The 26,143-nt window shown below is 51.8% G+C and overlaps 2 protein-coding genes and 1 long non-coding RNA gene across 3 annotated transcripts; 2 read left to right on the top strand and 1 right to left on the bottom strand.

The window, feature by feature from the left end:
* The first annotated feature begins 323 nt into the window (after positions 1–323).
* ATOX1 (antioxidant 1 copper chaperone) lies at positions 324–4,316 on the top strand. Its single transcript, XM_015875801.2, has 4 exons — positions 324–455; positions 1,159–1,234; positions 2,544–2,696; positions 4,100–4,316. Exons 1-3 carry the CDS (start codon positions 450–452, stop codon positions 2,675–2,677), a joined length of 216 nt encoding a protein of 71 aa, XP_015731287.1. The 5' UTR covers positions 324–449; the 3' UTR covers positions 2,678–2,696; positions 4,100–4,316.
* Positions 4,317–4,998: 682 nt separating this feature from the next.
* Positions 4,999–17,272, bottom strand: LOC107320176. The gene is made up of 2 exons (XR_001558152.2): positions 13,619–17,272; positions 4,999–12,812 (listed from the first exon to the last, which is right to left on the bottom strand). It is a non-coding gene; the product is annotated as an uncharacterized LOC107320176 (long non-coding RNA).
* Positions 13,086–21,074, top strand: SPARC (secreted protein acidic and cysteine rich). Its single transcript, XM_015875800.2, has 10 exons — positions 13,086–13,248; positions 17,280–17,349; positions 17,562–17,612; positions 17,878–17,962; positions 18,144–18,265; positions 18,398–18,518; positions 18,659–18,792; positions 19,056–19,204; positions 19,575–19,723; positions 19,867–21,074. The coding sequence occupies exons 2-10, from the start codon at positions 17,293–17,295 to the stop codon at positions 19,893–19,895; spliced, it is 897 nt and encodes a 298-aa protein (XP_015731286.1). The 5' UTR covers positions 13,086–13,248; positions 17,280–17,292; the 3' UTR covers positions 19,896–21,074.
* The last annotated feature ends 5,069 nt before the right edge of the window (positions 21,075–26,143 follow it).

Raw genomic sequence — 26,143 nt, 5'->3', positions numbered from 1 at the left:
CGTTGTGATAGAGCAGCACAGCAGCCAGGTCCTGTGTGCAGCACAATGAATGTCTATGGGCTCTCAGTTGGCATCCCCCTGGGTGAGCAGAGCAAAGGCCTTCAGCCCTAATCCTGCTTTGCTGTGACCCATAGAGCTGCCATTCAGCCTCACCGATCAGGAAAACGGGAAGAGCAACATAACCAAGGGGCTGTTCTCAGAACAAAAACATCCTAAAACATACATCGTCCCTAAAAGGCCATTCAAACAGCTTTGCTCAGCCTTAAGACCACACCAAAAAGCCCCCAAACACCCGCAGCAAATGACTTGTCTCACTAAGAGCCGAACATTGAAGCTTCACGGGCAGCTCGTACCCTACCGAGCCTCCTCGGGCCCCGGGGGCGCTGTGCGGAGCTGAGCTCAGCGCCGCCCCTTCCTCCGAGCCGGGAACCGGGAGCCGGAGCCACGCCATGCCGGTGGGTGCGGGACGGGAGGGCGGCGGGGGGGACAGCGAAGGGCCGGGGGATGGAACCACCTTGAGCTTGTCAGAACATGAAGGAAATGCCAGTTCCGCATAGGAATGGTGATAAATGGTGATGCTGAGCGCTTTGGTTTTGCTCAGTTCCGCACTGATCCGCGCTGTGATGATAGTGGGGGGTTAAAGGTGGTTTGGAGTAAAAAGATGGAGGGGTTGAGGGTGGGAGACAGGGAGCAGCATTGATTTTCTTGTTTAAGGATATCAGGTGAAGGAGATAGGGCCTGTCCCGTACAGAAGGCTGAGCACAGTGGATAGCCTTAGGGCCACGCATGTGTGCACTGTGAGTACTGCGGGTAGTGGTCCTCAAGCTTATTTTCATGATGTTTTTATGAGTTTGGGGCATGATGATATGATATATGATAGGATAGGCATTGCAGAGCAAAGCAGCAGGCTTGCTCCTCCTGGGCTGTGCATACAATGGGTCCAGGAGAATCACAGAATCACAGAATGACCCGGGTTGGAAGGGACCTCAAGGATCATGTAGTTCCAACCCCCCTGCCTAGCAGGGCCAGGAGAACCCCCTGAGAGCTGTGCTGGCCCTGGAGGTGTCCTGATTCCAGTGCATGGTTGGAGCAGGCAGCCTCCAGAGGACCCTCCAGGTGGTGGTGAATGCTGCTGAACCCTCATCTGTCTTCTTGCAGAAACACGAGTTCTTTGTGGACATGACCTGCGAAGGCTGCTCCAATGCAGTCACCCGTGTCCTGCATAGACTGGGAGGTGAGTCGAGCTACAGGGTGTATTATGACTCTGGGGCCAGATGTCACTGCCCCAGGGTCCTCTGTTTTGAGCAGGAAGCAATGTGGGTAACAGCAGGAAGTGTCTGAGTGGAAACCTCTGCACCTTATCACTCTGCTTTGAGCTGCTGGTAGCTGATTGCTAGCAGGGCTGGCGTAACCCTTGGAGAAGAAACACGGGAAGGATAAAGTGCTGGGGATGCAGGAGGCTTCAGGCATCAGGTGGCTTTGTGCACCACCAGGGCCTCATCCTGAACCTGCCAGGAGCTGCACCCCCCTGCTCAGGATGGCTGGGAAGAAGAAGAGAAGGTGGATCTCCTGCCAGGCCACTGGTAGCTGCAGTGCTTCTCTGGATGTGTCATCAGCATCCAAATGCAGAACAGTCATGGTGAAGAGCTGCTGAGCAGAGGGTTTGGTGGTTGCTTGCACAGCCTGTTTTTTGTTCAACCTGGAAAATTATAACTTGTGTCTCCTCTGTGCTGAGAGCAGCAAGAGAGCAGGATCTGGCCTGCACTCACCAGTTATGAGGACTTTTGATCCTGCTTACCCATCCTCACCAAGTGGGAACAGCTCTCAGTCACCAAGCTGAAGGCTGTGAGAATTCTTCAGGACCCCATTGCCAGGCTGTGGTGATTCCAGTTCCTCTGTGTGTTGTTTTCAGCACCTCTGTCCTCCCATCACTCTTTGACGTGCTGGCCAAATACAGACTCATGGGATGGAGCAGTAGAGCTGCTAAAGCTATTACCTACCTTCATTATATGGTTGGGTAGAAGCTTCGTTGAGTTCTTCTCTCTGGCTTTAGAGTGGCTGACCTTTATTTACCAGTGGCATATCCACATGGAAGGTGTCTTGAGCTTCCTCCTGCTTACAGCTGCAAGGTGGTACTGCCACTGATAAAACCTGCTCTGACCCCATCTTAACCTCTATGCCATCTCCTTCATTAGTACTCATTCGTGCCAAACCTCAGCACAGAGTGAGCTGGCTGCAGATTACAGTGGTTGGTTTAAACTCTGCTAATTCTCATTAATGCTTGTGATTGTGCTAGTCTAATAAAGCTCCCATAATAAACCTATGGTGCCTAATGTACATATATAGGCAATCTGGATTCCTTTATACCAATGCTGGTGGGATCCTGCTCTGGTTGTGCTGGTCACAGAACAGAAGTTTGCTGACAAGAGGCATGTACAATTCACTTGGTGACACTGTGAGAGCACAAATGCATGAAAGTGACATTTTCCCTGCTTTTATACCATTTGATTGCTTCTAACTAAGTGTTTTTCCTTTCCTTCCAGGTGTCCAGTTTGATATTGACCTGCCCAACAAGAAGGTGTACATTGAGTCAGAGCACAATGTTGACACCCTATTGGAAACCCTAAAGAAGACTGGAAAGAGCGCATCCTACCTGGGGGAGAAGACAGTGCAGTAGCCTGCTGTGAGGAGGCTAGGTATATATTAGGTGTATGAAACACTGAAGAGATCTGAGCTTGTTCCAGCTCTCTCAGTAAACCAGTCTGTTTCATGTAAAGCACAAAGGAGGGGAGACTTGTAGGTCCAGCTTCAGCAATCCCCTCATATCAGAGAAGCACATGCAGCCAGCACCTTCTGCATGGGACTCCTTAGCTGCTCTGCAAAGCCCATAGGAACCCAACTATAGCTGTAGTATCTGCAGCCAAAAGAGAACTATGGCATCTGATAATTTGAGAAGTTTTGGCTGATACTTGTATGGTCTAATTGCATGGAGAGGTAGAACGCAGCCTCTGTGCAATTACCAGGTGAACCTGGAGTTTGCCAGAGCATATCATGAATGAAAACAAACCCCAAAGACATTAGTGAAATGACCAGGGAGAGTGACCAAAAATGCTAGGGACAGTGATGAAACGGATGGACACCTGTGAGTAGGTGCTGCAGGGGGTTGTTTGTTAGCAAAGGAACCTCCAGCTTCTGATCCTGTAGATACTGCAGTTACATCCTCCAAGGGTAGAAAGGAGCAGCACCCTACTGCTCTTACAGGCATGAAACGCTGATTTCCAGATTGGCTCCCAGCAATTTCAGCCCCTGGCCAATTGGACATCTATCTCAAAGACAATCTGATTGTTGCAGCCTGTGGATTTTCCTAGAGCCGCACGATGCTGACATGAACCCTCCTTACTGTGAAAGGTTTTTGTGGACAGGACTTAATTTCAATGGAAGAGGATGAAGTAAGAGGAAAGGGTTTCCTACTCGCTGTATGTGCTGTTCATTATTGCCCGTGGTTATTATGCAGCATCTCTTAAAAGCTTGGCTCTGTACTGGAGCTTTCTGATACAATAACATTGTTTTGAAATGGCCTAGTTTGTTTTAAAATGGTCTAGCTTGATCTTCACAAATATCCAGCACAGCTGCACCGAAATCACTTCATGCTGATTTAATTCCCCATCAGTAAGTTAAAGTGGAGGTTTAAAGCAGCAGGAATTAAAATGATATAAGAAAAAGTTGAACTGATATAGTAGACTGATTTAACAGATGAAAAAATCTGCCATGTGCATCATGTGAGCATGCTTACAATACTTGGAAGAAGTTTTGTTTAAATCCTAACTTTAATCAAATAACATTGCTATCTAAAAGAGACAGAGGGAAGCACGCTTTGGGTTGATTGGTGCTTCAAATAGTTTCCAGCTCACAGTTCTGATTGCAGGAGCCCTTATCAATTCACAGGGATGAACTACATATGAAGTGTGTACGAAGATTAACCATTACTCTTTCCTTTGACTTGTGGCCAGCAGAGGGCATCTTTGCATAACTCTATCTCCTCTGTGCCTCCGCTTTTTTCCCCGCCCAACTTATTTGCTTGTTTATTTATTTATTGCAGGAACTCAAAACCTGACCAGCAAAAAAAGATGGCTTAAGCTGTTTGCATATCTCCCACCTTGCTCTGCCATTTGACCTTTGCTACCCTGCCAGATGCTGGAGAGGGCTGGCAGGAGGAGACAGCTTCATTTGGGCTTTAAAAGTGGACATATCTAGAGAAGGAGGTTCTATGCTGTTTCCAGTCCCACAGTAAATCAAGGTGCTGCTTCTATCTTCCAGCATGTGTCTGTGTGTCTTGTGCGTCTTTATGTGGTTTTTCTGTACAAGTGGCTTTAAAGGATGGGAAACTACCCATCGCACGCAAGGCAGGTCTGAGGAAACTGCACCTATCTTTGGAAGCTGACTGCACCCTCTGCCTCAGGACATGCCTCAGGAAAACTCAGCTGAAGGTCACTTAGATTCAGGGAGTCTGTGGCGGATGTTTGCTTCCGTTATAGAACACACTAGCTGACAGGCCAACCACATTGCAGCTAGGAGCAGGCACGCAGACTCGGCGCTAATATAGTGTTTATCAGGTCAATACATTACCATAGGGATGTGAGGAGTCATTCTGGATCCTGGGCCCAGCTCAGCACACCTGGATCAACCCTTCAGCTTCTTGCCTCCTTCCATGCAAGCTTATCAAAGCACAAAGCCCTAATGCTGGGCAAGATCCTCAGCTGTGACCAGCATGGTAGGAGAATGCCCATGCTGATGAGAAGTGCAGAAGGGATGGAGGAAGCAGGGGGATGTGGGACTCTCTGTTAAGGGCTACACTGTTGCTTGATCCAGCTTCTGTCCATTTAGTTCAGGTCACTCAGCCCACTGAATGGACTGTCCACTATTATTTCACTCAGCAGATGTCTTCCATGTCTACCAGTTATATGTGGCTTAATCTGCAGACAGGAAAACCAGCACAAGTTGGAAGGAAGTGGTTACTTTATATTTAGGAGATATTTCACACTCATACATTGAGGTTACATTTGACACTGTTGCAACTTGATCTTTTCCTGGAGTGCTTCAGTACCTCAAAGTCCTCGACCATTGATGCAAAGCACAACTAACTGCTGCAGATGCACTTCCAGGGGCTGCAGACACTTCAAGGAGCACAATGCAGACCTTTTTTATTTCTTTTTAATACAGGAGAAGCTCGATGATAAAAGTAACATCATTGCATCATTTTCTTGCATTTTCTGAGCTGGTATTTTTGCCAGTATTAGCTAGTTATTGCTTCCAGCTTCCTACCAGACAGACAGCCCATTACTGGCAGCTGCATGCTCAGCAGCTCTGCTCTGATGGCTGTGTGCAGGGGCAGGGTGCATGCCATTAGTTTGGTGCAGAGCTGAGTGGCACACAGACACTGCTGTGCCTGGAGCCAGTTGTCCTTGTTGTGCACACAGGGGAGTAACTCCCAGTTTGGCTTTCTGGAAACCAGGTTGCTTGTCCTTGATGTCTGGGCTGCAGCTTACCCTGTCCATAGTCCCCTGGCTTATCCTCCCCGCTGCTGAACTGGCTATTTTGCTTGAAGCCTGCTTATCTCTGAGCCAGACAAGCAGAGGTTTCTGTCCTCCACCAGCTGGGAGGCTCCTCCAGATGCCTGAAGCTTCAGCATCCATCTGCAGGACTGCAGCCTCCCAGACCTCCTCAAGGCTGTCCTTGTTTTCCTATGGAGACTCTGTGTGTGTGTAGCTCATGATGTTTGCTGTCCCTGCTGCACTGACCATGTTCCTTAGAGGCACATTAGGGAGAACACTGAACAACAGCGATTCCTATTAGACCAGGGTTGGTGGATGAGCCCAAGCTGCTGCTTGTTTTCTCCATCACAGCCCAGCAGGATATCATCTCCTGTGTTCCTGCATCAACCTTGCAAGTTTATCAGGGAACAGAGCATTTCAGCCAGGCCGGGCAGTCTGCAGAACACTCTCTGCCTTCCTTTGTCTCATTGGGATAAGATAAAGTGTCTGCAGAAAGATTACCTGCTGGTGTTCTGCCTCCAGGGAGTGCAGTGTGCATCTCCAAGGCCATGAGCATGCAGCCAGAGATGGGTGACAACACTCTGTGTTACCTTGCTTAGGTGTGCAGGGGCCATCTTTAACTGTGGAACCACTAAGAGGTGGGTGAGCCGAGATAGATGGGCTGCAGCAGTGCTGTAGTGCTGCTATGCACCTGGGAGGCATTTTTCACCCCATGTTACCTTCCTGCCCCTTTTTAAACCAAAATCTGATTTCAGTGCAAATGTCTGCAGCTTCCAAACTAAGTCCTTTATCCACAGCTGTAGAAACTGCCTTGGTTACCCCAGCTCTGCCTTAAGCACCATTGGCTTTTTGGTGCTTTCTAATTACCAGCTGACTGACAGGATATGATTTTAGCCCAAGGAGAGGTTGGACTCAGCTGAACCACCCAGTAAATGAGAGAATCTCCAAAATAACCTCACAGGCTGCACAGAGCAGGGAAGGGATGGGAGATCCCCCTTGGTTCCTGCACACGGTGATCCCTGATGGCTTAGGAAAAAAACAAACAAACATCCCTGTCCCAAAAGAGAGGGATTTTCTAAACAAAAACACCAACCAACCAAATAAATAAATAAATAACAAGCTTAATTAGGGATTTCAAGAGCAGGAAGCGTGCACATGTGCTAGCCAGAGCACAAATATTTTCTTTCAGTGCTGCTGTCTCAAAGGGTTCAGCAAGGCGATGGAGGCTGGGTTACAGAGCAAGGGTGGCAAACAGTGCCCACCCCTCCGGAAGGCAGCGGGCACAGGGCACTGCTGTTCTGCATCCTTCCCACTGCTCCAGCCTTGGCTTTATCCTCCCGCAGTATATACTGAAGCTATTCACCCATTTGGCTGAAAGGAGATGAGGAGTGAGAGAAAACAAAGTCAAATGAGAGGGAGAAAGGCAGCTTTTGTGCTGCATGTGTTTGTGAAAAAAGAACAGCCCGAACCCCTTTAGGACGAAGGTATAATTTATCAGGCTCTGGGCAAGTGGAGTTTCCCAGCCCCACAGCTGTTGCAGGTGGTGGCACTGGGGGCAATGGCAGGGATCAGGTAGGGAGGCAGCACATGGGACACAACAAAGGTGCCCAGTTTGCTGTCCTGTCCTGTTGTTGTCCCCTTTCAACTCCTCCTGAAGGGCTGCTGGCTGCTGCCCAGTTTTGTCCTCGCTGGTCCAGACCAATAGTGCTGTGTTGAGATGCTGTCCGAGTTTCCCACGGAACACAGCTGTTATGGAATTCCCAGGACAGGGCCATCTCTCAGCCCATCGGGGACCAGCTCACCCATCTCCAACAGATGGATGAGAAAATGTTGAAACAACAAATGCAGCCCGTTCCCTGGTGAGTAAAAGGAGACGCTTGAATGCAGCAGGAATCCACTGTGTCCGAATGCACTCAGCTGAGCTAAATCCCCCCTCTGAAACTGCTGCTCGGACACAGATGGAGCTTGGCCCACAGAAGCCAATGTCAGCATAGAGCATAATGCCCAGCAATCATAACAGGGACTGCTGGCTTAATCTCTTGTGCATACCTTTAAGTAATAATAATAGTGCAGTGCTGGCATCAGAAGGCTGCGTGGGACAGGGTGCTGCAGGGGGCACTCACTGCAGCGCCCATGGAGATGGAGCTGGGCACTGATTGCAGGGAGTCTTTTCTTGCCTGCTTGTGCTAAAGCATTGGTCCATTGCTTCTTCCAAGGGATGCTGTGGCCCTGGGGCTGGCATTTCTGTGCTGAGCACCACACTGGCTCCTGAGTCCTGTGGATGAGCCCCACTGGAGGCTGCAGACCCACAGCCATCCCCCAAGGTCCTTGGATTTTGCCTCACTTTGTGTGTTAGCTGAGCTGGTGGGTTTTACTTCTTTAGACTGTCTCCAAATAGGCATAGGGAAAAGAGCTTGGGGTCTCCCTTAATGGAGAAAACCCCAATACCATCACTTGAATCCATATTCCCCTTTGTTTTTTCCTCCCTGGTGGTGCTGGACACTGCTCCCCTCCCAACAGCAGCCAGCAAAGTGGGCAGCTCAGTGGGAAGCATCCAATTTCCAGGGCAACCAGTACAGGACCGAGTCCAGAGCTGTGCTCGGCACACAGTGCTGCCGTTATTCCTCTCCGGTTTCCTCTCCGTTTGCTTTCTTAATTCAGCTTTTCCTCTGCCAGGGGAGAAGCCAAGAAAGCAGAGATGTGGCACATCCAGAGCCCTCCCTGTGGCCTTCCAAGCACTGGGGGGATTTTCAGCTTTCCAGTTTTAGGAGCTACCCTCCGAGCTCTCCCTGCCCTGAGGTTGGCATATGTCAAAGTGATGATCAGAACATAAAGCTGAGGAAGCCAGGACGCCAGCTCTGATTCCTTAAGGCTTCTCACCAAAGGCCCACGGCTGATGACAGCACCATGCACCCCATATAGGGGTCAGCCAGGGCCACCCCCTCCACAGACCTCCTGGGGACAGCAGGAGCCCTGGGACAGACACTGGAAGGGCCACGTTCAGACAGAGGGAGCTGGGCAGAAACCAGCACCACTCATCATTGTCCTGCAAAACAATGGAGAACCCAACCCAGGGTTTCAGAATTCATCCCCACAGGGGAAAGAAGGCAGAAAGCCTCCAACTCTTACACCAGATTCACAGTCGTGGCAGGGGAGCTGTAACATTCTCCATAACATTCTTTGCTTCTAAGTCTGAGGATGAAGAAGAGTGGTGAGATTAAGGGACTGGGGGTGTGGCATCATCAGTGCTCATTTCACTCTGCTGTAGTTTCTCATTGCTCTTTGCAGGCTCTCAATTATGATTAATGTTCGATTGCAATCACAGCATCACAAAGGAAAGAGCCCAGGGACCTCCCCAGGGTTCATACTGCAAGTGAAGGCATTTTTCCATGAGTTTGCTTCTTTTCTTTCCCCCCTTAAGTGAGACATTTAAAGAGGAATTATCCATATCTAACAATTCTATTTTTTTAAGTGTGCTTTCCACCCCCCTCTCCATCCCCTCAAACAGCTGCCAATAGAGCAACGCAGGGTACAGGACAGCACTGTTAATTTTAGCAGAAGGTCCCGAGAGAGGGAGGCAGCCCCGGGCTGGGCAGGGGATGGAAAGTCACAGGGCTCGCCTACAGCCCCGCTGCTATTCTGGGGCTGACCACGTCCCACCTTGCCCGAGCCCACAGGCACAGAGCAGCCCCGGGTCCTCCCGCAGCCCCACTGCTGCTGCCAAACCCAGCTGAGCTGGGCAGTGGTTTTCAAAGGGAAGTAAACAGGTTTCAGGGCTAAACTGAGCTCCCCAGAACTCATCACACTGGAGCAGTGATGAGGTATTTTCTGCATATGCCCTCATAGGCTGAACACAGCATCCTGCTGTGTTTTCAGCCAGTGAAGGAGGCTGTGTCCTCTCCGGTTTCTTTCATGCTGAAAAGTAAAAATCCCATCAAATCAGCTTGGGACAGATGACAGTCCTGCAGTCAGAAAGCATCTCCTTCTGTCTCTCTTACACCATCTTTACTTGTTCCTGAGCCCACCTGTGACTGCCTTTTCCCTCTGGACAGGATCCTCCCAGATATGTCCTGCCAAAACCAATTCTGTTTTGTCTCCAGCTTTGGGAGGTTTATGGTGCTTCCTGCATCTGGCATGATCATCTGGGACACCTCAAGCCAGGGCTTGTCCTGAAGTGAGCTCAGCTCCAGCAGAAAGTGTTAGAGCAACAGATTGAAAGCTGCATCTTCCCGGGGTGTGTGTGTGCACATGGGGTAACCCAGCACCCACCACGTGCCCTGCAGAGCCCCAGCAGGGTACCAACATGGAGGCAGCTGATCCCAGAGACCTTTCTGAACCCTTCAAGGGCAGCCTTTGGGGGCTCTGTTCTGCTGTGAAGGAGCTGCCCTGCAGCCCAGCAGCTTCCTTCCCTTTGTGTCCCAGGGGCTGGAAGGTGGATTCCTGTGTATTTTCTCAAGTAGCTCCATTCAGAGCTTCAGGAGCTGCCAAGCCGCACCTGTCAGCCCCAGGAGGACTCAGGAGTGCACCTTAGGTAAACACTTGAAGCAAGGTGGGACTGCCTGCAGCTTCCAGCATTGGCTATGCTATTCCATCAGAAGCTTTATGGCACATTCTGCACATCGTAGGTACCAAGCCAAGAAGCTGGGCTGAGCCTTCACCCCACAACCCAGGCACATAGCACTCCCATGTTCACAAAGAGATGCAGAACAGCCCCCTGCAGCAGGGAAGTCCTTTTAGGAAAGGCAATGAGGCCCTTTAGATACTGGGCTCATTGCAAGGGACACACTGAGCAAAGGGTGGAAGGCTCCTTCCCATGGAGGAGCCCACGCACACAGCAGGAACACAGAGCTGCTGCTGGGCTGTGACTCACTGCAGAGCCATGCACAGCTGGGCTTCTCCTCCCCTCCCACAGCCCTCCGGCTGAAAACCTGCACTGACAGCCACTCCTCTATCTCCATCTGCCTCCAGCAGAGCCAGTGCCCGCTCACCTGTGTCACCCAACTGCAAAGCCCTCCAGGAACAGGCACTGGAAGAGATGCTGGGAGAAGCAGCGCTCCACACTCACTCATTCACTCATCTTCCCCTCTCACCCCATCCTTCCCTGCTGCACCCCAAGGCTGCAGCTCACAGCTCTGTGCCCTGAGTTCACTGCACAGTGATCAATGGCAGCTCAGTAAGCAACACTCTTACTTTTCTCTCCTTCCCTTAGAGTAGAATTGTTCAGCTCCTGGGGAGCCCCAGGATTCCCTGCCCAGATCTGCCCAAGGGGTTTACAGGGGAATGAAGAAATCTGGATTTGGAACTGGGGTTATCTCGAGTTCAGCCCTCAGCCCTGCAAACCTCTTGGCTTTGCTGCAAGTTGAGGTCAAGCCCTGCAGGCTCTGCTCCTGTTTGCATTTCCAGTGGAGCGAGTGTCAGGGTGCTGTGGGGTGCAGGAAGCACCAAGCAGGACCACAAGCTGGGCAAAGCACCACAAGTACTACAAAGGTGATGAGAACCACCTTCTGCCTGTCACCTCAGCTTCAGATACATCCAACGACCCTCAAGATGTGTGAGGTCCACACTTTTTCTTGGCAGCCTGGCATCTCCGCCTCCTCTCCAACAGCCTTGCTAAGCCTTGTGAATGCAGAGAAGGCTATTTATTAATTTATTTTTGCAAGCTCTCTGTCATTTCTACAGCTCCATAAATCCTGAGGTCACAGAGCCAGCCAACTGCTCCAGCTCTGCCTCCCATTCCTTGCCATCCCCTCAGGCTGGGCAGTGTGCCCCACACAGGAGCTCACCCCATGCAAACAGTGGGTGGGGGTCCCGTTCCTCCCAATAGCCAGGAGAACATCAGGACCCCTCATGCCAACACGCTGTATTTCCAGAAGTGGCTGCACTGCTGCATCAGGCTTCTCATTGCTTTCTCCCAAACCCAGGGTTTAAGTCGCCACGTATGTAAAGAAATCCCTGGTCCCTGTTATAATTATCTTCCTGGCACTGCCATTTGTCTGAGCTATTAGAAGAGGGCTTAGCTTTGGGCTGCAATAAAGAGCACTGAGCAATTGCCACGTTGTCAGTTACAAAGACGTGGTTTCTTTTCTCTTGCTTTTTTTTTTTTTTTCCCTCCCTAAAATTCTTTCCAGATGTCTCTCTCTCTCTTTTTTTTTCTCCTTCCTCTGCAGAACTACCAACAGCTGTATGACTTCAATGCGAGCCGTGACTAATCCAGCACAGAGAGCATTCAACTCCTTGGGTGTGGGTCAGCCAAATGAAACTTGGATCCTGGGGATGCGTGACCTCTGGAGCCATGGAACCTATGAGTGGCACTGAGCTGAGGAGCAGAAGGTTCTCCAGATGTACTTGCCTCTATTAGAAGGACCCACGTGGCATTAGACACCATCACCAAGTGTCCTCCATAGGCACAGAGGTGGTCCCTTTTGATATGTCCATGTGGGTGGCAGCAGCATCCACGCAGCAGCCAGGGAAGGCTTTGGGGCTGCATGCAGCCACATACAGCAGGCTCCTTGTGATCTTCCCTTTCACCTTCCTGGGATCCCAACTGCAGATATTCCCCATTTCAATGGGAAGTAGCAATGGTGACACAGTCCCCACCACTATCTCTTTTTTCTCTTCCCCTTTTCCTTTTTGTTCTGTTATTTTTTGTTTCTCTGTGGCCATATGGATGTTTGTGCTGACATCTGCTCCATTCACACGCAGCAGAATTGCTGTGAGGGCTGTGCTGAAAACGAATTAAAATCATAGGGTATCAAGCACTCTACAGAGCCAGGAGCCAGCACCAGGAGCAGAGTCACTCTTCAGGGACACTCAGACACTCCAGCATCCCAACAGCCTCCCTTCTTGGCTGCTGCTTTTGCTTTGCAGTGCAGCACTATGGCCATGCTGTCTGTTGCGGTGAAATGCAAGGAGAGGGGTGGTGCTGGGGACTTCATCCTAAGCAGGAAGAACAGAAGTGCAAAGACAGCCCCAAAAGGTTTGGCTGTCTCTGGCTGGGCAGCTGCTTAGGCTGAGTAAGGGGCTGTAAGGTTAAAATGCCAAGTGATAGCAGACTGAACTGGCCTGCAGATTTCCAGGATAGGGGTTTTGCTTTTCTCCCAGCTAAGCACTTCTGTGCCCACTGGAAACACGTCTCAGACATGCCATAAATCTCTGCACTCTGGAAAATGGGGATCTTGCTTTCCTTCCCCTTCCCACAAGGCATTTCCTTAGAGCAGCAGAGAGCGGAGAAGCAATGTCCCTTCTTTCTTCTGCATCCTCCTGAGAACAGAACGCACCAGCTCAGAGACCAAACGACTGCAAAACAGCAGCACTTCATGCTTTAATGCAAGCCGCGGTGCTAAGAGCTGCACAAACCAAGAAGGGACATGGCTTTCCTCCCAGAGAACTGACAAAGTCATCTTAGAAATGTGGGGGGACGGACGGAGGGGGGTTAGGGTCCCTACAGCCCCTCTGTCCGTTTGACTTCTCTGGCCTGCCCTGCGCTCGGGGCCGCGCCTCTGCCCGCACTTGGAGCTGGGACAGCCCACCGCGGGGAGAGGGAGAGGAAGGGACCGATTTGGAAAGATAGCGAGGAGGAGGAGGAGAGGAAACCCAGCCCACACTTTGCCTTCCTGCTGCCTCCTTCTAAAACCTGCAGACTCCTCCAGTCCTTCCCAGCGCCTGGAGTTCCCTCAGCCCTGCTCGGGACTACGAGGTACGGCCAGAGCCCCACTCCTTCCCTCTCCCCCGCGACACTCAGCCCCGACCACCGCCGTGCGATGCCTTCGGAGACCCCTCCTGTCTCTTTTCTCGCTTTTCTTTGCAGCATCTCAGCTTAAACTGTAGCTCATTTTTACTGCCAGACCCCCGGCTTTGGTGTCACCTGGCCGCACAGCTCAGGCCGCCCCTAATTACCGGACCCTTTCTTCCCTTTGGGCTGTGGGTTATTTCTTTACTGAGATGCGCTGGACCGACGTCTGGGCGCAGAGAATATCTGGAGATGAAAGGGGCCCGTAAGGATAACAGACCTGCAGCAAATCGGCCCCAGCGTGCGCGGTGCGGGCTGAGGCGGCGATGTTACTTACCGGGATATCAGGGGGGACGAACAAAAGAGCTCTCGGCTTTATCTCAGTGCGGCCGCTCTCGTTTCCTCCTGCGAAAACAACAAAACGAGATATTCAGCTTTTGGTCCCGAACAGACTTTGAAACCTTTTCAGCTCCTGCCGGCTGCCCAGCTTTGCTTAGCTCCAGCTGCTCAGCTGAAGGAGGGAGAGGCGGGGGGAGAAGGGACAAAGCTCTTTTCTTTTTTGGCTTAGCTTTGATGGCTTGAGATCAATCAGCCGCTACTCCCGTCCAGGCAGAAGAGCCAAGGACTCGCTTCCTTTAAAGGCAGCAGCCGACCTCTGGGTGCGGTGACGTACGGCTTTAACTCCGTTTAGTGCCCCCGACGGAGGGCACTGTGCGGGACGGGGGCTCAGCTCCCACCCCGGGGAGACGCAGCGCTTTCGAGCTGCAGTGAAATCGGGGGCTCCGGGGAGGTGAGCGGAGCACCGGGGGCTCGGAACGGCCCGAAACGCTCCTCCACCACTTCCAAGGACAACAATAAACGGCGGCAGCCCGGCAGGGTGGGCCGGATGGGTTTTACGTGGAAATTAAAAGCTGTCGCGTAGTGCGCAGCTGCTGCAGCCCGGCTATTGTCTGCCACATCGGCAGGAGCGGGGATGCGGGCGGTGATGGGAGGGGGAAAAGCAGAAATAAACTTTTCAAGCTTTCTGCAAGCCCCTCCTTCCGCAGCTCTCCGCTCTTCCATGACTCAGCCCCGGAGGAATGTCGGCTCCCATGGAAACCCCTCCTGGGTCCGCTGCTCGGATGGATGTCGGGGCTGTTATCGCGGCAGCGGCAGGGCGAGCCCAGGGAATGCTTTGAAGATGGTTCGCATGTTTGCAGCGTATTTAGCGGGGGGGGGTTTTTTGCTCTCTGCTTTGTGGAGCTGCGCATCAGTGAGAGATCAGCTTTCCGTGCTCCCCGGGAGCCGGAGGGACCCGCTTGCACCTGGCACGGCACTCTCTAGCAAAAGGAGAAGCTCAGGCAGGACAGCCAAAAGCTGCATTGCTGCTTCTTCCCAATTGCAGTTTGCAAGGGGCTCATCTATGCTCTTCTCTTGGTGCTGCTTTAACTGTTTCCCACTCTGGATGCAATTTGCAACCAAAGCAGGCAGTGACAGCTTCAGGTCAGCACGCAGCTGCATTGGCATGAGGGCTCTCACACTGTTAGCAGTGAGCTCTGTAAAGATTTGCTGTGTTTATAAGCATAGTCACAGCACCTCGATAACTCTTTGCAAGGTTTATGGGTTAATAGTGCAGCAGCGGGTGGCTGTGCCTTTAGTAATTGCATGGGGAGATGTGGTGGGCAGGGGGTGTGCAAGCATGTGCAGGGGCTGAAGGGAATTTCTCTTGGCCCTGTGAGCCCACAGTGTGTGAGGGTTCCCTCTGCAGCGGCCTCACTTTGTCACCGAGTGAGATGTGGGAGGGTTCTTACCCTGCCATCACCCACCCCTGCTCATGGTGCTGAGAGGTGGCATTGGGCTTGGGGTCCTTGCCTGTCCTGTGCCTCAGGGAGGAGCTGTCAAAATGGCCAGGCAGAGGCTCCTCCCCACGCTAACGTGGCATCCCATGGGGCTTATGCAACCCTGGCCACGGCCAGTGCCACATGGACCACGTTCCTCCATCCCCTGTCCTCCTCCACCCACAGAAGCGTTCTGGTGGGATGGGAGGAGACAAACAGGACTGATCAGACCCATCAAGAGGCATTAATGGGAGCCACAAGACCATGTTTACACAGTAATAGGGCCCCACTTATACAGATGAAGGCCCCACTTGGGATGGAAGTGGGGTCAAGTGTTGTCTAGCCCATAGGGACAATGAGCTGTGACCTCCCCCTTGATCCCCGCAAACAGCCCCATCAGAGCAGAGGGAATATTGCCCCATAGCCCCGACACACAGCTCTGAGCTCATCATGGTTCCAGCTACCAGAGAGCAACCTCACTACTGTGCCAACCCCAAACCTGTGCCAGCCCTCGTGTGCCATCACTGGCACAGAACACTTTCTGCCTGGCATATTCCCTATGCCCAGGATGTTCTGGCTTCTTAGAAAGCACTGCCTCCCATTGGTACCTGTTGGCTGGCAGCATCCTCTTGGATAGCAGGACCATGGCAGACCCACTGGGAGGGACTCATTGATTTGCATTGAGCCGTGCTCTTCTGCCAGAGCAACGTCAGCAGCTCCTGAGCTGTTATTTCAGGAGTTCTGGCCATCAGGCATTCAGGAAAGGCTGTGCCCTTGCAAAACAGTCAGGGTCTCACAAATACTGCAGTGCCCTCTGTGTGCAGCCTCTGACTCCAGGAAGATGTTGTTTTTCAAACAAACTTGTTTTCCTATCTCTGGCATGGGACAGCTCAGCAAGTTGTTTGCTCAGACTCCTTCATGCTCCTTCTTCCTCCAAACACAACACCAGCAGCTCCAACTGTCTGCTGGCTCCTAGCAAGCATGTAATCCCCTGACCCCAGCTCACTGCACGCCCAAACTTTGAAACTCAGTGCTTTAGGAGCTTGGGGAAATGATCTGAGAGGGCCTTGGTCTGGGGTTAGGTTCTTCTTCCCCATGCACACGCCATGGCCTGTCCTCGAGGCTGGGTTCTGCCCACAGAGCATCACTGAACCTCAGAGCACCTTCCAAGGCAAACAAGCCCCTTGGGAGAAGCCCAGGAGCAGCCTTTACAAGCCAGGGGATGGCAGCAAGGGAGGAAATGGCCACATTCAGTACTTTTCCACCTCCCCTCCCAAAAACCACCTCGCTAGGAAGGCAGAGCCAGCCACCTCAGTCAGGTCCTGGCAGAGCTCTCAGCAGTCTCCGCAGCAAATAAAGGCAGGGTGCTACCCCAGCCATATCCATGCAGGTGGTGTAGAGGGAGCCATAGCACAAGGACTGACCTCAGTGGTGGTGGGAGCATCACCCCTGTGGGTAGAAGGGAGCAAGTATCCCACTGGGGGGGACATGGGATGCTGCTGGCATATCCAGCACCCAGCTGAGGGGCTCCATCCTGCCAAGCAGGAACCAGAGGGCACACGGGGTGAGCTCACTTCTGCAGCTCTCTCCTCCTGGATCGCATCACAGCCCTCCAAGCCAGTCTGGACCTTCAGGTCTGAGCAGGAAGGAGAAAAAGCATAGCAGAAACCACAACATTTGGGATGCCAGAGATGGACGTCTGAGTCCAAGTGGGAAGCACTTTCCTTAGAGATTTAATCCCCAGACAACCTTCCTTCTTTCCTGTCTCCACTTTCTCTGAATGACAAAATCATGGAGACTTTCACTGCCTGTTCCTGGGGCTCTCAGCAGAGAGAGGCTTTTAGCACTTCTTTTGGTCTGAAATAATTCCTGCGGTGGAAAGGGGAACAGCCATCTTAGCACAATTCTTCTAAAGCATCCTGGAAAGTGATGGAAATCTAAACCCTCACCTCCTCGCTCTGCAAAATAAAAGGAATTTGTCTTGGAAACAGTATTTGGCTTAAGATTTCAGCCAGAAAAGCCAGCTTGTGAGGCTGCAGTATTGACCAGACAAGGCAGGAAATGGAGCAGGCACCCTTCTCTGTGTCTGACTGCCAGCTGCAAGCTCAGCTCAGAGCTGAAAGGCACAGGGAACTGTGCTGCTCTCCTTGCTCATCCCTCTTCTTCCTCTCCTTTATCCAGGGTTTGCTGAAAGATGAGAGCCTGGATTTTCTTCCTCCTCTGCCTGGCAGGCAAAGCCCTGGCAGCCCCGGTGAGTAACGGACCTCCCTCTCTGCTGCACCTAACAGGGACATCCCCTGACCCCCTTCAAAGGGCATGCAGAGCAGCTTCATGCTCTCCTATAGTCCCCAAAGGATGGGGGAGGTGGAAATCCAAGGGTGACCCTGCCACCTGCCCCAGGGTGTCACTGCCTTGGGATCACTGTCCCCACAGCCCCCAGCTCACGGTCCTTTTTCCCTGCAGCAAGAGGCTCTGCCTGATGAGACGGAGGTGATTGAAGATGTCACCACAGAGGTAGGTAACCACACTGCCCCCAATCACCCATCCCTCATGGCACACCCTGCCCTGGAAAGAGCTTGGAAACCTTTCCTTGGGCTGCTCTCCCTTGTGCTCTGGAAATTCCCCATGGTGGAAATAAGTGACGTTTCTTAGATCTCTTCCTCCAGGCATCAATGTTTGCCTGGAAGAAGTTCTTGCATCAGCTCTTTCAAAGCATCTGCAAAGCACAGGGCAGTGGGGGCTGTGCATACCCTTATGGACACATTGCCCTCTTTTGCAGGAGCCTGTGGGGGCCAACCCTGTCCAGGTGGAGGTGGGAGAGTTTGAGGAACCCACAGAAGATGTAGAGGAGATCGTTGCAGAAAGTGAGTCACTCTTCCCATGCCCCACAGCTTTTGCCCTATAGAAGGTGGAGGTTCTGTCCCTTCCTTGGTAGGAGACACACAGTCACTCCAAAGAAACCCAGGAAAAGCCTGAAGGATAGGCTCTGTTTCCCTGGTGGGGAGCACAGGGCAGCTTCTAACATCGCTCCCTGGCTTGTTCCAGATCCCTGCCAGAACCATCACTGCAAGCACGGCAAGGTGTGTGAGGTGGATGACAACAACTCACCCATGTGTGTGTGCCAGGACCCCTCCAGCTGCCCAGCCACCTCTGGTGTCTTTGAGAAGGTGAGGGATGAAGCAAGGTAATGGATGGGAGCAGGGATGGTGCAGAGGTTGCAGGTCCCATTGTCAACCTCAGGGAAAAAGTCATGGCCTTCTTCTGGAGGTTCTTATGCAGCATCTCCCCATCCTGTGCAGGTCTGTGGCACTGACAACAAGACCTACGACTCCTCCTGCCACTTCTTTGCCACCAAGTGCACCTTGGAGGGAACCAAGAAGGGACACAAACTGCACCTGGACTACATCGGGCCTTGCAAATGTAAGTGGGATCCTTGCCTTAGACAAGGGATAGCTAACCCGAGCACACTCCCTTAGCCCAGGGATTAAGGGAGAGCAGAGGTCTGGATGAGCTCAGGGACAGGGAGGGAGGATGCTGACCACTGTGTGTATGGCCTCCAGTCATCCCTCCCTGCCTGGACACTGAGCTGACAGAGTTCCCCCTGCGCATGAGGGACTGGCTGAAGAATGTGCTGATCACCCTGTATGAGCGCGACGAAGACAACAACCTGCTGACCGAGAAGCAGAAGCTCAAGGTAAGGACTTGGGGAGGGAACCCAGGAGCTCACCCCACCAACAGGGCCCAGCTCAGGAGGGGACCCTACATCCATATGGCACCTGTGCACCAAAGCCACAGCATCACTCCCAAGCACTAAACCAAACCTTCAATCCTGCTGCTCTCTCCATGCACCCAGAGAGCTCTCCCTCAAAATGCTGGCACCCTACATGCAGCCCCACTAAAGAAGCCCCTCGTGCCTTAATTCCCACTGACAAATGCACCCAATTTTTCCTATGACAGGTGAAGAAGATCCACGAGAATGAGAAGCGCCTGGAGGCTGGTGACCACACTGTGGAGCTGCTGGCCCGTGACTTTGAGAAGAACTACAACATGTACATCTTCCCCGTGCACTGGCAGTTTGGACAGCTGGACCAGCACCCCATTGATGGGTGAGTGTTGGCAGAGCGAGATGGGCACCCAGCACCTCTCCCTGCCCAAAGTGGCTAAAACACATTCATCCAAAGGCCCTGGGAATACCTTCAATAGCTGAAAGAGCTGTTACTAGCTTTGCTGTGAATTGGACACGTGTCTGAGAGCAATTGCACACACAGCCCCATGGAGGGGGCAGCCTGTGAGCACCTCCATCACAGGCTCTTTAATGACTAGCACAGCCAGCTGCATAAGCAGACACATCAGTGACATCCACAGTGCTCAGTGGGAGGGCACTGGGAAAGCAGCTTGAAACACAGTGAGGGCTGGGGTCCCACTCTGTCTCCCATGGCTGGCAATGGGATACTGACTGCATGGAAACCTTGACAGGTACCTGTCCCACACTGAGCTGGCCCCACTCCGTGCCCCACTCATCCCCATGGAGCACTGCACCACCCGCTTCTTTGAGGCCTGTGACTTAGACAACGACAAGTACATCGCCCTGGAGGAATGGGCCAGCTGCTTTGGCATTAAGGAGAGTAAGTATATGCCTGGAGACCCCTATCAAAAGCCCCCATTGCCATGAAGCAGTGATCCCTGGGAGTGGAACACAGATGAGAAATGGGGAGGGGGTGCAGGGCAACATTGTTCTCTAATGTCAATTTCTCTTTTCCTTTCACAGAGGACATAGACAAGGATCTGGTGATCTAAAGTCCCAGCTTCCTCCTCCGCTGCCAACTTTGTCTTGTTTTAACCTTCCCACTTCCTTCAGTTTTTGAACTGCTTTTGTTTTGTTTTCCCTGGGAACAAGGTGCTAATATAGGTCTAAACGTATGTAGTATCGGTGCTAAGAGAAATAACAGTCCTTCATAGCCTAACCTGTTACCACTAGATTACCCACCCGCTGTCTCCACCTGCTCTCACCAGCCCTTTATCTCCAGTGTGTCTTCATAATTGACCAACCCTGTTCCCGTCCTAAACATCCGCTCCATCTCCGTATCCGCCCTCAGACCGACTCCTGTTAACTCCTGACTACCAGCACAGATTGCCCTCATGCAGGGAAGGCAGAGCCAGAGGATGTGGGAAATGGGGCTTTCTGAGCAGAGCAGCTGCAGGTGACACTGTGGCCAGCCAGCTCATGATATGGGGGATGGGGGGAGCTGAGGAAGGCACAGAAAGGCAGGATGTCATTTTGCTTTTTGGTCCCATTTTTTCCCCCTCCGCTCTAATAAGTTTCATTCCCAGGGCTCAAATTTAACAATCACTGGGCACCAAAACAAAGGGCTAATCTAAGAAACAAGCAGGAAAGCACCCCCCCAAAAAATGAAAGAAAAACAAACCCCAAATGAAACAAATACATCCCACCCTGTAAAACCCCCTCGAAAAAAATAAAGGTTTGAAAGTGCTTCGTGCTTTACCATCACTCACCAGTTGTACTGCAGTTGTGTCCTCTGTGCTGTAAGGTGCGATGCGGTGCTGGTGGCTGGCCTGGCTCTTGTGGTTCTGCTGCAGCTGAGATAAGGCACTCGGCTGTCCCACATCACAGCGTCCTTTTGCACTTCCCACCTCTGCTTTGGTCATCCTTGAATTCCAGCCCTGTTCTCCCAGGGGAGCTGCATGTGCCACACACACCCCGTGCACTATTTCCTCCCGGTGTGGATTCCTGGGTTGAGGGATTGGTGGGAAGGAAGGGAGAATGTATTTGGATTTTGCCTTATAGAAAGAGTTCTGATGGGAGCGAAGGGGGTGCTTAAGTCTCACAGGCTGAGAACTCTTTTTCTTACCTCTGAGTGTTCCCTGTGCCTTCTATTATTACATTTCTGCCACAGTGTGAGCAACCCAATGAGTCTCTGTAATAAAGAAATACTGATTTGAAACACTGACACAGAATGAGCTTGCGGTGTTCCCGTTTCTTCCCACCCTGAAATGGGAGGGGGGGCTGCACATGGATCCCACAGAGACAACACTTCTGCACATCTCAGGTTTGACCTCCAAGACCCCAAAGGTGCTGAATATTCAGGGTCTTCAAGACAGCAATAGAATAAAAGGGAATGGCCTTAAGCTGTGCTAGGAGAGATTCAGGTTGGATGTTAAGAGCAATGCTTTCTCATAAAGGGTGGCGATGCAGCAGCACTGCTGCCCAAGGAAGTGATTGAGAGCTGTGGAGATGTGGTCAGTGGGCAAAGAGGGATGGGCTGGGGTTGGACTTGGGGATCTCAGGGGTCTTTTCCATCCTTAATGACTTGGAATGCCTATGGAGAACGCTCAGTTCCCTCAACCCAACGATCTCTGAAGGCACCAATGTGAACATTACATTGTGGGAAAGATGGGCTCAGTGCACTTCATGCCAAAGCTGAGAAGAACTGCACGGACTGTGGCATGCAGCTGCACTGAGCTGAAAGGCTGCACAACCAGGGAGCTTTGCAGAGTGCAACGTTAACAGAAGACTTTGGGAGGCGCTAAGTAATTGCCAAATAGCCGTGCCTGGGATAAGCTACATGTCCTGCTGGCATGTAATGATGGGAAAGCGAAACAGATTCTCCTGGAAACTGAAGTGCCAGCTGCTGGGGAAAGTGAAAAGGCACAACGGTAGAAAATAACATCCATGACACCCCTGTGCATCTCACCCCTTAGCACAGTGCACTCAGCTGCACTCCTTCCAGCCACGGCTCCCATGCAACAGAAGGCATCCCCAGCCCTCCTCTCCAAAAATCACACAGCAAGCTGGGCAAGTCAGCAGCTCCACCAGCAGAACCAGTTATCACAGCTCAAAGAGGAACAAAGATCCATCTCCAGAGCCGTGTTCCATCTGAGGAGATGATGCTCATACCCCAGCAGTTTGACAGAGCCCAAAGGAGCCAATTCAGCACAGCCGTCCTGGCTGCAGGGCAGCATCAAAGCCACCGCAGGAGGTTGCAGCTGGGCTGCCCTTAACCCTTAGAAGCTCACAGCCTGAAGTATCAGATTGCTGGAATTTCACTGCCTTGGGGTAAACACCGTACCTGGGGTTACATCAGGACTTGAGGAATAAATTGGCCTTTTGAAACTTTCAGACCCAGGTGGTGGATGAGAACAGCCATCTCCCTGTTACAGCTGAAATTGAGCCTTTCAGAGCCTGCTCAGCAGTAAAGGAACACAGCTGTACTTTCCACATGGAAACCCTCCCTGTGGTTAGTGCTGACTGAGGGCATGGTTTGCAAACACAGGAAAAAAAAAGAAAACAGAAAAATAACGTCAAGCTCTGGATCCAAAGGCAGCATCTGACCCAAGTGCTGCAGAGCACTCACAGGCAGAGCTCCTTCACTTCGTGGGTTGGTTACAGTCCTCAAGGCAGTGCCACAAAGCAGTTCACTGAGCATCCTCCTGCCTGTGTTCATGGGAGAAGATGGGAGGGGAGTGACAGCTGTGCCTCCAGCAGAGAGAATGCGTGAGGAAAACCTTTCAGGCCTGGAGGGGGAGCACCTGAACTGTCTCTCTCTAATTTCTGGACGTACTGTTTAGTTACTGCTTAATACACTGGGGCACTGAAGTTCAGAGAGGTTTTGTTCCTCCAAGTTCACTGCAGACAGAGGGAAGACAAGTGTATAGCTGGGCTAATGCTGCCTCCCAGCTGCTCGGGTGCAAGGCAATGGCACAGCAAGTAATTATTTGTGTAGGGGACTATGGTGTCTGAACTGACCACAGAGATTTATAGAACATTTAAGGCTGGAAAGACCAAGTCCAACCATCCACTGCCACCAGCACTACCCACTGAGTGCATCCCTCAGTGCCACATCTCCACACTCCTTGAACACCTCCAAGCACGGTGACCCATCACCTCCCTGGGCAGCTGTGCCACTGCCCAACAACTCTCCCAGAGATATTACACTACTTTATTGCACAGCCTACCACGTATCTCATGGCTGTTCTCCAATTAAGCCCACTTCCCTTCAGCCTTGGTGTTACACATCCAACAACCACAGGAATTCTGATTCAGTGTTTCTTCAGAAATGAGTCGTCCTGGGTCACAACTATAAGAAAAATGTGAGGAATGCACATAATTTCATATTCCTTTTGATCACTGCTTCAACTGGACCAGAGTGATGATGCAGATCTCATTATTTCTTGCCTGAACACCTCACCGATCACCTTTGCTGCCTGAGTTCATGAGCTTTGCTGCTATTGGGTTTGGGGCCAAAATCCCCCACACTCTATGCCAAGCCTTCCTCCGTGCTCGTGTCCCACATGAGTAACACCAACCTGCAAACACCTGAGCTGGATGAGGCTGTGGTAACCTCACTACATTTGCCACAGCCTCTCTTATTGAACCATCTGCTGCTGGGTGCAGAGATGGGTCAAGGCAGGCCTCGGTCCTGCCATCATCCCAGATGAATTACACCACAATCATGGATTGGCTGCCTGGGCTTGAACAGAGTGTATCCTGTGGGATTCCTTATTTCCTCTTAGTTATGTACCCAAAATGAAATCCTCACTGTATCACATCAGGTGGGCCCTCATCACTTGGGATCCAGCTGCCAGGTAAAGCCACAGTGAAGATCTTTCATGCCCTTCAAAGTGCTGCTCCCTATCCTGCACTACCCACATACAGGTGAGCCTCTACCCTGTTCCACAGGAACACTTCCTGTAAGCTATTCAGAGCACACACTGGATGCTGGAGCATGTTACTTGCATGCCTTGTTTGCATCCTGCTCCTCAAGCCAGCGGCTGGCATCTGATGAGCTACCTGTAGCAGGAAGAAACATGCTGCAATAATCAGAGGGCAAATCTGGAGGGCTCTGGTTCACCCCTTGGGGGCAGATGCCCACATCCCTCACACGTTAACCATAATACAGGGCCTGTGCATACAAATGCTCTCAAACCAGTGCTGACAAACTTCTTCCCTGGCTATGGAAGTTCACTTCCTTGGATATCCTGGCACACTGAGGGCAAGCTGGAAGGAGCACCAAGATAACATCCCCCATCAGCAAAGAATGAATGAGATTTGGAGGAGAAGCCCAAAGCTCCTCTCCCCAGCTGCCTCTCTGCCTAAAAGCTGGCAGGGTGTAAGTGCCCTGTGCACATTTCACACCTTGAAAACCAGGGTACCAAGCAGCTCTGCTGCTTCAGTGCCACTATGGTCAGCTCACAGCACAGTGCTTTGCCCTTCTCCTTCTCCTCCCACCCCAGGTCCCATCACCATCAGCCCAAGCAGCTGCAGTGCCACAGCAAGGAGTACCTGGCTGATGAAGTCAGCACCTTTGGGATGGGTCATCCACCCAAGAATGAGGAGTACTGGCTTGAATAGACAGATTTTAGATGGGAAGGAACTCTTCTGGGGTTCCCACTGCTGGGATAGCCAGGTTCCCTTCCTCATCATTGCTGGGTCAATGCACTCAGCTCCAGGCTCTGCTAATGGCTCCTTTTTTCCTCTGTGCTGGAGCCTTCCTTTCTTTTTGCCTCCAGCTGTATCTTTAACATGTGTGGGCAAACCCAGACTCCCGAATGCAATTCAGTTCAAGGCAAAGGTGTCAGGGCATGTTCTGCTCTGACAGGAGGAATGGTTGAATTGCTGGGGAATGGCCAGCCTTGGGCTGCCAGGGCTGAGAGAAGCCTGGTTTCCCAGTTGGTCCATCGTGGAGGCTCCAGAGCTAACCCAGGGAGGAGTGGGTTGGCAGATAGAAAGATGGAAAGGGATAAGATCCCTTCTGCAAAGGGTTCCTTCCACAAGAGTGCCAAAGGATCTGAGGGGAGAAAAAATGAACTCTGCCCAACTTGGCTTCTCTTCTGCTGCTGCTTTTCAAACAGTCTTTTCTTTCCTTCTACGAGGAAGATCAAAAAAATCTTTCCCTTTTTTTGCAGACAACAGAAACCACACAGCAGAGCCATACTTAGCACACTTGTGCACACACACACGTGGGTTCCTGGTTTACCTGCCAAGTTTCCTCTCCTTCTAAGCTGTCCCACACCCTCCCTGGGCTCAGCCCATCCTTGCACAGCCCCTTTGGTCCCAGCCTCTGTTACACCATACTAAAGCTGGGCCCAGACAGCTGTGAATCCTCCCACCAGTTTGACGGAAGGCAGCAGCCAGGCTCTTTAACCCAAGACACAAGCCTGCAGGTTGGCCCTGCTGCCAGTCACAGTCAGTACCCAGGTCTGTGCATCCTTGCCTTGCTTGTTCTGCTCCCTTCCAACCTGATATAAGTTGATTGCCCAGGACTGGTGAAGGCAGCTGTCCCTGGACCACATAGGACAGCAGCCTCAAGCTCTGCAGGGTTGGACACCCAATTCCCATGCCCATTTCCCTGCATGTCTGCTCTGAGCCCACACATCTTCCCAGGAAGTGCTACAGGGCATTTTTCTGCTTCTTTCTGCTGGAGTTTCCGGGAGCTAAACAGCCTCCCCCATATCTCCAGGTCTGAATCACCAGGGATGGGCCACAGCCAGAGGCCATCCAGCACAGGTACCCCATCTTAGGAGTGACACCGGTCCTAACCCAGAGCTAAAACAGAGCCTCCACTTCCCACCTCTTTGGCACCTTTAATCCATCTCCTCCCACTGGCTTCTACACTCTTCCAGTTTTGCTAATTTCTAGTGCCTCCCTTTGCTCCTGACCGTGGTGAAAAGCCCTTCCAGCATAGACAGGTATTCACTGACCAAGATCTACATCCTTTCATTTATTTACTTCCCTATCCACCCACAAGTAGCCAGACTTCAGCCCTCTGAACAATCAACCCCTTGGCATTTTTGGAGACTTGTCCACAGCGATAATCAGCACAGATGCCCTCAGCAGGGTTGAGCTGTTTGTGGAAGGGAGTGCTGATTCCTTGGTGGGAATCCAGTGAATGATCTCATCCCAGAAAAGAAGCTAGAAGTCACCCTCTCCATTGGCAAAGCATGGTGTTCACTGTTGATGACAATTTCTTAGTCATGTATTGTCTGCAGATGGTCTGTGGTCTCTTTCTACCTCTCACACATGTTCA

This window comes from Coturnix japonica, chromosome 13, assembly GCF_001577835.2.
Source record: "Coturnix japonica isolate 7356 chromosome 13, Coturnix japonica 2.1, whole genome shotgun sequence".
NCBI classification, from domain to species: domain Eukaryota; kingdom Metazoa; phylum Chordata; class Aves; order Galliformes; family Phasianidae; genus Coturnix; species Coturnix japonica.
Note: the sequence above shows the minus strand (reverse complement) of the source record. Positions and strands in the feature narration are given on the sequence as shown.

Excerpts from the sequence above, each read along its gene's own strand:
- SPARC (XM_015875800.2), top strand. The coding sequence starts at position 17,293 with ATGAGAGCCTGGATTTTCTTCCTCCTCTGCCTGGCAGGCAAAGCCCTG. Across the intron at positions 17,350-17,561 it reads GCAAAGCCCTGGCAGCCCCG|CAAGAGGCTCTGCCTGATGA; the intron begins GTGAGTAACGGA and ends TTTTCCCTGCAG. Across the intron at positions 19,205-19,574 it reads GACCAGCACCCCATTGATGG|GTACCTGTCCCACACTGAGC; the intron begins GTGAGTGTTGGC and ends AAACCTTGACAG.
- ATOX1 (XM_015875801.2), top strand. Across the intron at positions 1,235-2,543 it reads TGTCCTGCATAGACTGGGAG|GTGTCCAGTTTGATATTGAC; the intron begins GTGAGTCGAGCT and ends CTTTCCTTCCAG.